A 10986-nucleotide genomic window follows, 5' to 3' on the forward strand; every position below is an offset into this window, starting at 1 on the left:
TGACAGGGTCTCACTATATAAATGAGGCTAACCTCCAAATCACAGAAATCTGCCTGTCTTTGCCTCCCAGTGCTAGAAATAAGGGTGTGTATCAACATGCCCAGCTATCTGGTGATTTCTTTTGTGGGGTTACAAGGAGTGTTGTTTGTGAGCTTTTTGTTTGTTTGTTCAAGACAGGACCTCTCTGTGTAGCTTTGGCTGTTCTGGAACTCACTTTGTAGACTAGACTGGCCTCAAACTCACAGAGACTTACCTGCCTCTGCCTCCTGAGTGCTGGGATCAAAGGTGTGAGCTGCCACTACTACCCTGCTTTGTGAGTTTTTTTGAAATTTTTTCTTTGTGTGTATGAGAGAATATATATGCTACATGTGTGCAGAGGCCAGAAAAGGACATCATTTTTCCTGGAGTTGGGGTTACAAACCACTCTATGTGCTTACTAGAAACTGAACGCAGGTCGTACAGGAGAGCAGCAAGCACTCTTAATCACTGAACCATCTCTCCGGTCCCTTTGTTTGCTGTTTGTTTCATTGGTGTGTATCTGTGTGTTTTAAGAAGGGGTATCTTCTGGAGCTGGATCTACCGGTGTTTCCCCACACCTCTGTCATGTCAGGTGGCTCACAGCCATGTGGAACTCGGTGCCTCTAGCCTCTGAGGGCACTTGCACTCATGCCCACATACTTACACGCAGACACATACATACACATAATTAAAATGAATAACAGTAAATCTTTAAAAAGACAGAGAGGATTGAGGCCAGCCTGATCTAAAAGAGCTAGTTCCAGAACAGGCTCCAAAGCCACAGAGAAACCCTGTCTCAAAAAAACCAAAAGCCAAAACCAAACAAACAAAAAAACAAAAGGAAACAGCCACATAGTTTCAAATGTTCATAGAGATCCCTGTGGCTTAGGGGAGGAAATTGTTATATCATAGGTTCTTGATTTTTGTTGTTACAGGTAACTGAAATGGCGAATAGAATGTGTTGGTTTATAATCTGAGTATTGGTTAACATAAATATTTATTTTTTAAAGATTTATTTCTGTCTATATGAGTGTTTTGCCTGCATGTATATATGTATGTGTAGCAAGTGCATGCCTGGTGCCCAGAGAGGTCAGAAGGGTTTTGGGGCCTCTGAAACTGGAGTTACCAGTAGGTTATGAGTTGCAATGTGGGTGCTGGGAATTGAACCTAAGTCCTCTACCAAAAGCTGTAAGTGCTCTTACCTGCTGAGCCATTACTCCAGCTTCCATAATTTCTGTTTTAATACAACATCATCCTACAGTATACCACTGTGAATACTGAGCCATATGGTATTATAGACCTATACTCCAGCACTCGGAGACAGAGACAGGATCAGATCTGGTTTATCTTGGCCACATAATGAGTTTGAGGCCAACATGGACTATATGAGACACCGTCTCAAAAAAAGACTACTGGATCTTTTAGTGTTTCTTTTTTTGTTTTTGATACTCAGGTCATAGTCCATATATTAAAATCAACATACTATGTATTTGTAAGAAGTAAAACTTACTTTTCTATCAGAGTCTAATGTATTTTTATATTTTTTTGTTTCAGCTTTCTGATGAGTTAAAGAGGATTCTAGAGACACATAGACTGTGATAATAATGGAAACTGAAAAATAAGACATATATGGTGTTTGAAGAAGAATGCAACTCATGTATTTTATATTACCTCTTTTTTGTCAAGTGATTTAAATAGTTAATCATTTAACCAAAGATGTGTAGTGCCTTAACAAGCAATTGTAAGATCATGAAGTATTTGGAATTATTGTCCTCTTAACTTTCCCTTCCCTGTGAACTTATGAAACATTTGATTTTTGTAGAATTAGGTACTTTATAAAATTTAAAACTACTACTTCATTTTACATAGAGCAAATGTCAAAACTACTTTAGTTAACTTTTCATCATCTGATTTTATCTTATCCAAGGCTGGGGATGGAAGGTTCTGAGCAGGAATTTCCACCTCTGCCTGTTACAAACAACTGCATCTGGAAGCCACCATTAGTTTTCCTTTGTGCAGATGGGTATGATTTACATCTTTCCTCTTGGACCAAGATATCATATGCACTATTTGAACCTCTGAAAATGGACTGTGTAGCCTTTGGAAAGATAAATCTGTCTTCTTTCTGTGTCTTTCCTGCTGAAATCAGAGCTACATATGCCTCTTTTATACATTAAGAAGTACCTCTAACTACAAAACTATGATTTTTGCATGAGTGCACTCTAACTACCTTGTACATGGAAAGATTTCTGATTCATTCTGTTTCTAGTTTTATTTAAAGTGGCCCTTCTCTAATAATAATGTGTTGCCTAAAATCACTATAAGTTATAAATGGTCTCAGATGTTTGTGTATGTTAGTTAGACATTGTCAATCTCATTTTTACCTAACAGAAAAATAAGCTGAGTTGTGTTTGCGGAAAGGACTATCTTAGAATGGGAAAAGAAAATCAAGAAATATTGATTACTGCCTATGGATAGAAATGAAACATTTTGCCAGGCTTGTGGCAGACACAAGCTAAAATCTTTGTGAGTTTATGGCTAGCCTGGGCTACATAGTGAGACCCTGTGTCCAAAAAAAGGAGAGAAAAGAAAGAGAAAAAGGCAATGAAATGTTAATGTTTTCAAGCTAAGGTGGTAGCTCAGTGGTAGAGTGCTTGCCTAGCATGAGTGACACTCTGGGTTCAATCCTCATGGCCACACGAAAAAATAGTTCTTGAGTCCTATTCTGTGAGTTATTTTTATTTGTTTGTTTTTAAAGAATGTTCCTTGAAACCTGGTCTTTTGTTTTTTAAAATACATATTCTTTAAAACCTGGGCTAATTTTTAAGTAAGTAGTTTTTGAAGCCTGGTCTGGCTTTTGTTTTTATTTGTGTGTTTGTTTTCTAAAAAAAAAATGTTTCTTGAAACCTGATCCTTTTTTTTGTTTTTGCCTTTTTGAGACATAGCTCTGGTTGGTCTTGAATTTCCCAAGTGCTGGGATTATAGGCATGTACCATTGACCCTAGTCTGCTTTCTGCTGTCATTTTAGCTTTTATTTCCCCCATAAATAAGGGATACAAAGAATGGTGGTATGCATGTGTCTCTGCTCTTAGCTATCCTGGTGGCCAAAGTAGGAGCCCTGAAGTCCAAGAATTTGACACATAGTGTGGCATCATATCACACCTCATTTCAAAAATATGTCCATAATAAAATTGTGAAGGGATTTTGTTTGAATTTTGTCTTTTTCTGTGATAATGGAAATAACCCTATAGGCTAACCAAATTTCCATGAGGAATATTTAAGTCATGGTTATAATATGTCTAACTCTGACCTCCACCAGAGTTATGAAGAGTAATTGGAAATGCCATTGTTATGAAAGTGTGGAGTTGGGATGTAGCTCAGTGGTAGAGCACTTGGCTAGCCTGTGTTAGACCCTGGGTTCAATCCCCAGCACCACAATAAGTGAGAATTTTAACTGTGAAAAAATGTAAAGAATATTAGAAATATTATATTTAAAAGATACAGAGATGGATATGTGGTTGAGTTGATGCAGTGCTTGCCTGACATGCAGGAAGCCCTGGGTTTGATTCACTACATCACATAAGCCAGATGTGGTGGTGCATACATGTAATTCCAGCGCACTCAGGAGACAGGTGGGAAGATCAGAAGTTCAAGTTCATCCGTGGAATGCATAATGTTTAAGGCCAGCCTGAACTACAATGAGACAAAACAAAAGATGCTGTGACTGTTTCATGCTATTGATCATGTAATAGCCTGCCCTTGTCCTATGAACAAAGTTTGTGGAACGACATCATTGGCCCTGAAGAAATGTTTATGTGGGGTTTTTACTGTCGTTGTTACAAATTCAATGAATAAGAGGATACAGTTGATCCCCTTATAAATTGAGTGATTCTGATTTCTTATCCACTATTTTTATACTAGTCTCTGCCAAATGGATTTAAGCTATGATTTTTAGGAAACTCGCGTGACAAGGCCCTGACTTGTAAGGTTGAACTGGGCAGTATTCCTGCTGTAGCTTCAGGTCATGTCCCGTGGTCAGTGTTCTGTTTCCTCTGTTTAAGAGCAACATTCTTCATTATGAAGAAAGGCGCATTTGGGCTAAAATCTGTGAAAGCAGATTTTCTCCGCTTAAAATAGTGTTAATTTTGTGGAAAATTTAAATTTAGCTTTTTTCTGAAGTGCCTTAAGTAGATTCTTAATTTACTTTTCTAGTAGTGGTTTAAATATAATTCGTTATGGATTTTTAATATACTGTTTGAAAATGATACATTGTTATGGCAAAGATAACCAAATGTCTGGCTTACTGCTTCCTACCAATAAACTTATTCAATCTAAATTGAGGTGTTTGATTCCCCGATGTATTCATTTCTTTTCTGTTACTGTTATAGAGTACCCTGATTAGAGCACCTTGAGTTCCAGGAGAATGTATTATTGAGAAGACATGGCAGCTGGAGCTTCAAGCCCCCAGGCAATCAGGAAGCAGAAGAAAAGCAAGAAGTAGAGCCAGGCTATATAACCTCAAAGCCTGTCCCCAGTGATCTACCTTTTAAAGGTTCCACAACCCCATGTAGCACAAATAATAAAAACCCAGAGACAGATATTGGGTTTCAAGCAGAAGATCAGAAAAACAAAGCAGCCAAGCTGCTAGAGAAATCTTTCCTCTCTCTACCTCAGACCAAAATAGGCGATTCTGCCTCTACAAATCCTTAGATAGACTGAGCTGAGACCTGGCTCCTCCCTTCTTATAGTCCTCTCAAGTAATGGTATTAAAGGCATGCACCACCACCACCAGGCCTCTATGGCTGATTAGTGGCTGCTGGGATTAAAGGTGTGTGCCACCACTTCCTGGCTTCCATGACTGACTAGTGTGGCTGCTTTGCCATCTGACCGTCAGGCAAACTTTATTTATTAAAACATAAATAATATAGCACTATAACCACACAAACACTACCATTAGCTAGATACCAAACAAATGAGCCAATAAAGGCATTTCCCATTCAAACCACAGCACCTCTCTATAGAGGGGTCAATTTGAAATATCAAAAGAGGATTCTCTCTTAAAAACTGTTCTCTTGCCAGGCGATGGTGGCGCACGCCTTTAATCCCAGCACTCGGGAGGCAGAGGCAGGCGGATCTCTGTGAGTTCGAGACCAGCCTGGTCTACAGAGCTAGTTCCAGGACAGGCTCCAAAACCACAGAGAAACCCTGTCTCGAAAAACCAAAAAAAAAAAAAAAAACTGTTTTCTTGACAGGTGAGATTAGGGGATTGAATATTTGGAAGCATGAAGCAAGCACACTGACAAAAGTAAAGATATCAAGATATCCAGGGGTTAGTGCTTGTTCTGTGACCACATGATCTTAGACAAGCCAGTCAAATCTCTCTGAACCTCCTTTATTCTGAGGGGATGGGTTCTGTTGAACTAAGTTACCTCAAAGATGTATGTGCTTATGTTTAAAATAAATAGAATTTTTGGGATTTAGGGTTGACTTTTCATTGTCATAGTTTAGACAAAGTCTCTTGTAGTGTGGGCTGGCCTCAAATTCACTTGACCTCCTGATCCTCCTGCCACTATACTGGCTTAATCTTTTTAAAAATATCTGTATTCATTTTTGAGAATTTTATACATGCATACAATGTCTTTTGTATGTCTATTCACCCTCTAGTCCACCCCATAACTCCTCCCAGATCCTCTGACCAGCTTTGTTTTCTCTTTTTCTTTTTTATAGCACACTCGTTCTAATTTGTGCTCCCCACCCATTCAGTGAGTGTGGGGCTATCCACTAGAGTGTGGTGCTTTTCTTGATTGGATAGAATCCAATCAAGTTTGGTGTTGATTTAAATCAGTTGAAATGTGGGGTGTTTTGTAATAACATTTCTGAAGATATTAAGATGCTGGTGAAGAGGATAAATTCAGATTGCTTAATATGTAGTAAGCCAGATTTGATGGCACACACCTATAATGCCAGCATTTAGGAGGTAGAATCATTAGGATCAGATCAAGGTTCAAGATGAGCCTGAGCTAAGGAGACCCTGTCTCAAAAACATTACAAAAAAAAAAAAAGCCGGGAGGTGGTGGCACACCCCTTTAATCCCAGAACTCGGGAGGCAGAGGCAGGTGGAACTCAGTGAGTTCGAGACCAGCCTGGTCTACAAAATGAGTTCCAGGACAGCCAGGGCTGTTACACACAGAAACCCTATCTCAGGGGAAAAAAGAAAAAAGAAAAAACCCCGAAAACCTGAATTATATTTATTTAAATTTAAATACATATACCTTTAATAGTTTACATAATAGAACAAAGGAGCAGGAAAGAGCTAAGTTCTGAAGGAACTTAGTGCGAAGTCATCTTCAGTAACAGTGAGTTAGAAGCTACCCAGACTACAGAAGGCCTTGGTTCAAAAAATTCATTGAAATATTTTTTTGGAAAGACTGTGCCTGGAACCTATAGATTTACTATTAGATCTGATGATATGGGCTCTGCCCATTCTTAGTAAGGGGGACACAGTATGCTGATAGTATCGAAAGCCAAAGTCAAATAGACACTGTGCTTAAATTAGTACCTTCACTTACTCTGCTGAAGAAAACCTGCCCTAGAAAAATGGAGCAATTTACTGAAGGTTATGCCAAGGAAATGCTTACAGGTTTCCCATTTTGCTGAATATACCCTATGGGTTATATTTCACTTGCAGATGCAAATTGCTCTCTGGAGACCGTAGTCCACCTTGATTGCTTCCTGCCATTCAGATTTCTGGAAGAAGTCCTAATGAAAAAGGCATTTCCCTAGAGAACTTGAATCGTGCAGGTGCCCTAAAGGAGGAAGTTTTGATTGACACTCTTTAGTCTCTGAAAGTAGAATATAGGTGAGGAGATAGCCTTTAGCCAGGAAGGGAAGCCAAAGCAGTAACAACCTAGAGATGCTTTTGTGCACAAGTGTCCCTTAAACATGGTGTTCTCTTTTTCCTTCATGAAATAGTTACAGTACCACTGTAAGTTAGCATGGTGCCATAACACCCACAATCCCAGCCCTGAGAAGGCAGAGAGAAGCTAGAGAATCAAGAATTCAAGGGTAGCCTCTGCTGCACAGTGTGAGGCTAGCTTGGGCTACATGAGTCTGTCTCAAAAACAAAACAAAAACCTACCAATGCTTATCATCAACTGAAAGTAGACTACATTTCAAAATAATGAAACCAAACATAGTGATAACACGCCTTTAATCCTGTGCTCAGGAGGCAGAGACAGGTGGATCTTGTGAGTTTGAGGCCAACCTGGTCTACATAGTTCCAAGATGACTGGTCCTACATAATGAGACCCTGTCTCAAAAACCTAAACCAAAAAGCCAGCAATTGTACCTCTGCTTATAATCCCAGCACTTGGAACCTTGGGCTGGAGAATCAAGCATGAAAGGCCAGCCTGAACTACATAGCAGGTTCTAAACTGATCTAGGGTACAGATGGCGATGCCTATCTCAACAAACAAAAACAAGCCCGCAATGAGATACTCAGTCATACCTACCAAGGTAGCTACTATCAGAAAAACAGCAAATTAGTAAGGATATGAAGAAATTGAACCTTTATAACTGTTGGGAAAATAAAATAGTATGTCAACTGTGAAAAACATTGTTAAAGCTCATTAAAATTAGTACTTAGGAGACTGAAGAGATGGTTCAATGGTTAAGAGCACTTGCTCTTGCAGAGAACCCAGGTTCAGGTTTCAGACTCAACAACCTAGTTCCAGGGCATCCAATGACTCTGACATCCAAGGGCACCTGGATGTCACACATGGCGCACATACATATATGCAGGCAAAACATTCATATACATAAAATATGATTGAAATTGAATTAAAATTAACATTAGATACGGTAGTACATACCTATAATCCTAACACTTGGGAGGTTGAGGCACAAAACGAGGATCCTATCCCAGAATCCTTAAAAACAGTCAATAATCCTAGCACTCAGATGTGAAAGGATCTGGAGTTGAAAGCCGTATTCAACTACATAGCAAGTTTTAGGTCAGTACAGATACTACATACCTATACATCTATAGTTGGGAGTGAGAGTCCAGTGAATCAGGATTTCAAGGCCAGTCTTGAGTATATGGGGCATATAGCTAGTTGGAGGCCAGCCTGGGCTACATTAGACACTCTGAATTACAAAAGTAATCCAAGTTTTAAATAGAATTACCTTATAATCCAACAATTAAATTTCTAGTTCTATACCCCCCCCCAAAAAAAAATCCAGAGAATAGGAATTTGAGGGATGGAGAGATGGCTCAATGGTTAAGAGTACTGGCTGCTCTTCCAGAGGTCCTGAGTTCAATTCTTAGCAATCACATGGTGGCTCACAACCATCGGTAATGAGATCTGGTGCCTCTTCTGGCATGTGGGCATATATGGAGGCAGAATGTAGTATACATAATAAATAAATCTTAAAAAAAAAGAATTTGAGCTATTTGTATCCCCGATGTCTGTAGCACTATTCATAAATAGCTGAAATGCAGGCCAAGAGCAATTTCCAACAACAAACAAATGGATAAGCACAGTCTGTTACCATGTTACTCAGCTTTAGAAAAGACATTCTGGGGCTGGAGAGATGGCTCAGTGGTTAATAGCACTGATTGCTCTTCCAGAGGACCCAGGTTTAATTCCCAGCATCCACATGAAAGGTCACAACAGTCTGTAACTCCAGTCCCAGGGAACCAAACATCCATTGCAAAACACCAATGCACATTTTAAAAAAGGACATTCCAAGGTGGCTATAATGGCATGCCTATAGTCCCAGCTACTCAGGATGCTGAGGCAGAAGGATTACTTGAGCCTAAGTGTTTGAGAGCAGCCTGTGCAATACAAGATTACATCTTTTAAGAAAGGGACAGGAGGGGAGACTGTGATATTTGCAACATGACTTAACCTTATGCTGTGATACTAAATTAACGCACAAAAAAAATTCTGGGGCTAGAGAAATAGTTCAGTGGTTAGGAGAAGTGACTACTCTTGCAGAGGACCTGAGTTTGACTCCCAGCACCCACATGGCAGCTCATAACTGTCTATAACTCCAGTCTCAGGGGATCTAACACCTTCTGGCCTCTGTAGTCACTGCATGCAAAGTGTCAGGGACTGTAGGCCCCAATATAGAAACTATCTTTCCCTATCTGGACTGGTACGGAGGTGCGAGAAATAAGCAGACACAGTTCACACAGTCATCATGGAAGGGCATCTCAGGCTTCTCCCTCTCCTGAAGATCTACCAGTGTTTATTATGCAAAACTGCTTTTATTCCCCCCCACCCCGTTAACCCAAGGTGGATACCTCATTAATATTCTCTTTCCAGGGGACGGAGGGCCAGAGAAACACCTGCAACTTAGACATCAGCTTCAGCAAACACCTTTCCCCAGGTGATCTACATTTTTAACAAAGGAAAAGGAGCAGTACATTTCAGAGCCTGGCTGCCACACCATATAGAAATATGGGCCTACAGCAAAGGACATGCATACAGGCAGAACACTGATACACATAAAATAAAAATAAAGGTTAATGTTGAAAAAAATACAGATCCCAATCACACATACATAAGGTGTATAGAATACTGAAATTTGTGCAGACAGCAGGTTGGATGCCAAGGCTGGAGTGGGTAGCAGAGGTTGTTGAATAGTGTGCATTTTCAGTTTGGAAAGGCAGAAAGAATTTTGGACATGATGTTTTTCTCACAGAGAACTTGCCTAACACACACAAGCCCTGTTGCCTATCACCCAGCCACCACAAACGGGATTGCAGGGGATACTGTTCATTGGTAGAGCTTTTGTCTAGGTTAAATCACACACCTACATTTCCAGTACTCAAGATTTAAGGGCAAGAGTATCATAAGTTAAAGGTCATTACTAGCTACACTGCAAGTTGGGACCAGCCTGAGGTATACTGAGACGGTGACTCAAAGAGCAAAAGCAAAATAGGCATCATGGCGCATGCCTTTAATTCCAGCACTCGGGAGGCAGAGGCGGGTGGATCTGTATGACTTTGAGACCAGCCTGATCTACAGATTCAATTCCAGGACATAGTAAGACCCTGCCTCAAAAACATCAAACAACAAAAACATTAACAACCAATTGTGTTCTGGAAATGGATTGCAAGGGGTGACTTAGCATTAGTGAATTACACAAACTGCAAAATGGTTAAACAAGCTGGGCATAGTGACTCACATCTGTAATCCCAGCACTGGGGATGTGGAGGCAGGGGGGGATCATAAGATAATGACCAGCCTAGGTGATATAATTTGATCCTGGGGGCGTACATTTTTAACTAAGGCCAGGGAGATTCCCATAGAGGACATTAGATCACATTGACTTCTTCAACCCTCTTTACCTTTAAGCTTCTAAATAAAATTGTTTGGTCACACACACACACTGGTTAAAGTCATGCACGTGCATTCATGTGGCACAAGCCTGTAACCTCAACACTCAGCCCAGACAGGATGATCATCACTAGTTCAAGGCCAGCCTAGACTTCACAGTGAGATGACCCTGTCTCAAAAAAGCTAAACAACAGCAAAGAGGTTAAGAGGCTAGAAAGATGGCTCAGCAGTTAAGAGCTCTTGTTGCTCTGGACTCAGGTTCAGTTTCCAATACTCCCAACCTTATGGAGCTCCAATCCCAGGAGATCCAGTGCTCTCTTCTGGCCTCTAAGAGCCCAAGCATACCTGCAGGCAGAAAACCTATACACATATTTTTAATTAGATTTTTTTTAAAAATGTACTCTATTTAATTATGCTTATGGGGGGGGAGAGAGTACATGTGAGGGAAGGTACCAGCAGAGGTCAGAGGTGTTGCATCCCCTTGGAACTGGAGTTACAAGTGATTGTGAGCCGTTTGATATAGGTACTGAGAATTAAACTTGGGTTCTCTACAAGACTAGGCTAGACTAGTATGTACTCTTAACTACTGAACCAATTCTTCAGCCCCTAAAATTAGGTTAAT

General features: G+C 40.2%; 1 protein-coding gene across 1 annotated transcript in view; it reads left to right on the forward strand.

Moving 5' to 3' along the window:
• The window catches only part of Magt1 (magnesium transporter 1), a 48282-nt gene extending 43924 nt beyond the window's left edge, over positions 1-4358 (forward strand). Inside the window, exon 10 of the mRNA XM_005369880.3 lies at positions 1573-4358. Coding sequence (XP_005369937.1) covers positions 1573-1588 — 16 coding nt within the window. The 3' untranslated portion in view covers positions 1589-4358. The remainder of the gene's footprint in view (positions 1-1572) is intronic.
• Positions 4359-10986: the final 6628 nt, after the last annotated feature.

The sequence above is a fragment of the Microtus ochrogaster genome, unplaced genomic scaffold (assembly GCF_000317375.1).
Source record: "Microtus ochrogaster isolate Prairie Vole_2 unplaced genomic scaffold, MicOch1.0 UNK65, whole genome shotgun sequence".
Taxonomy (NCBI): Eukaryota; Metazoa; Chordata; class Mammalia; order Rodentia; family Cricetidae; genus Microtus; species Microtus ochrogaster.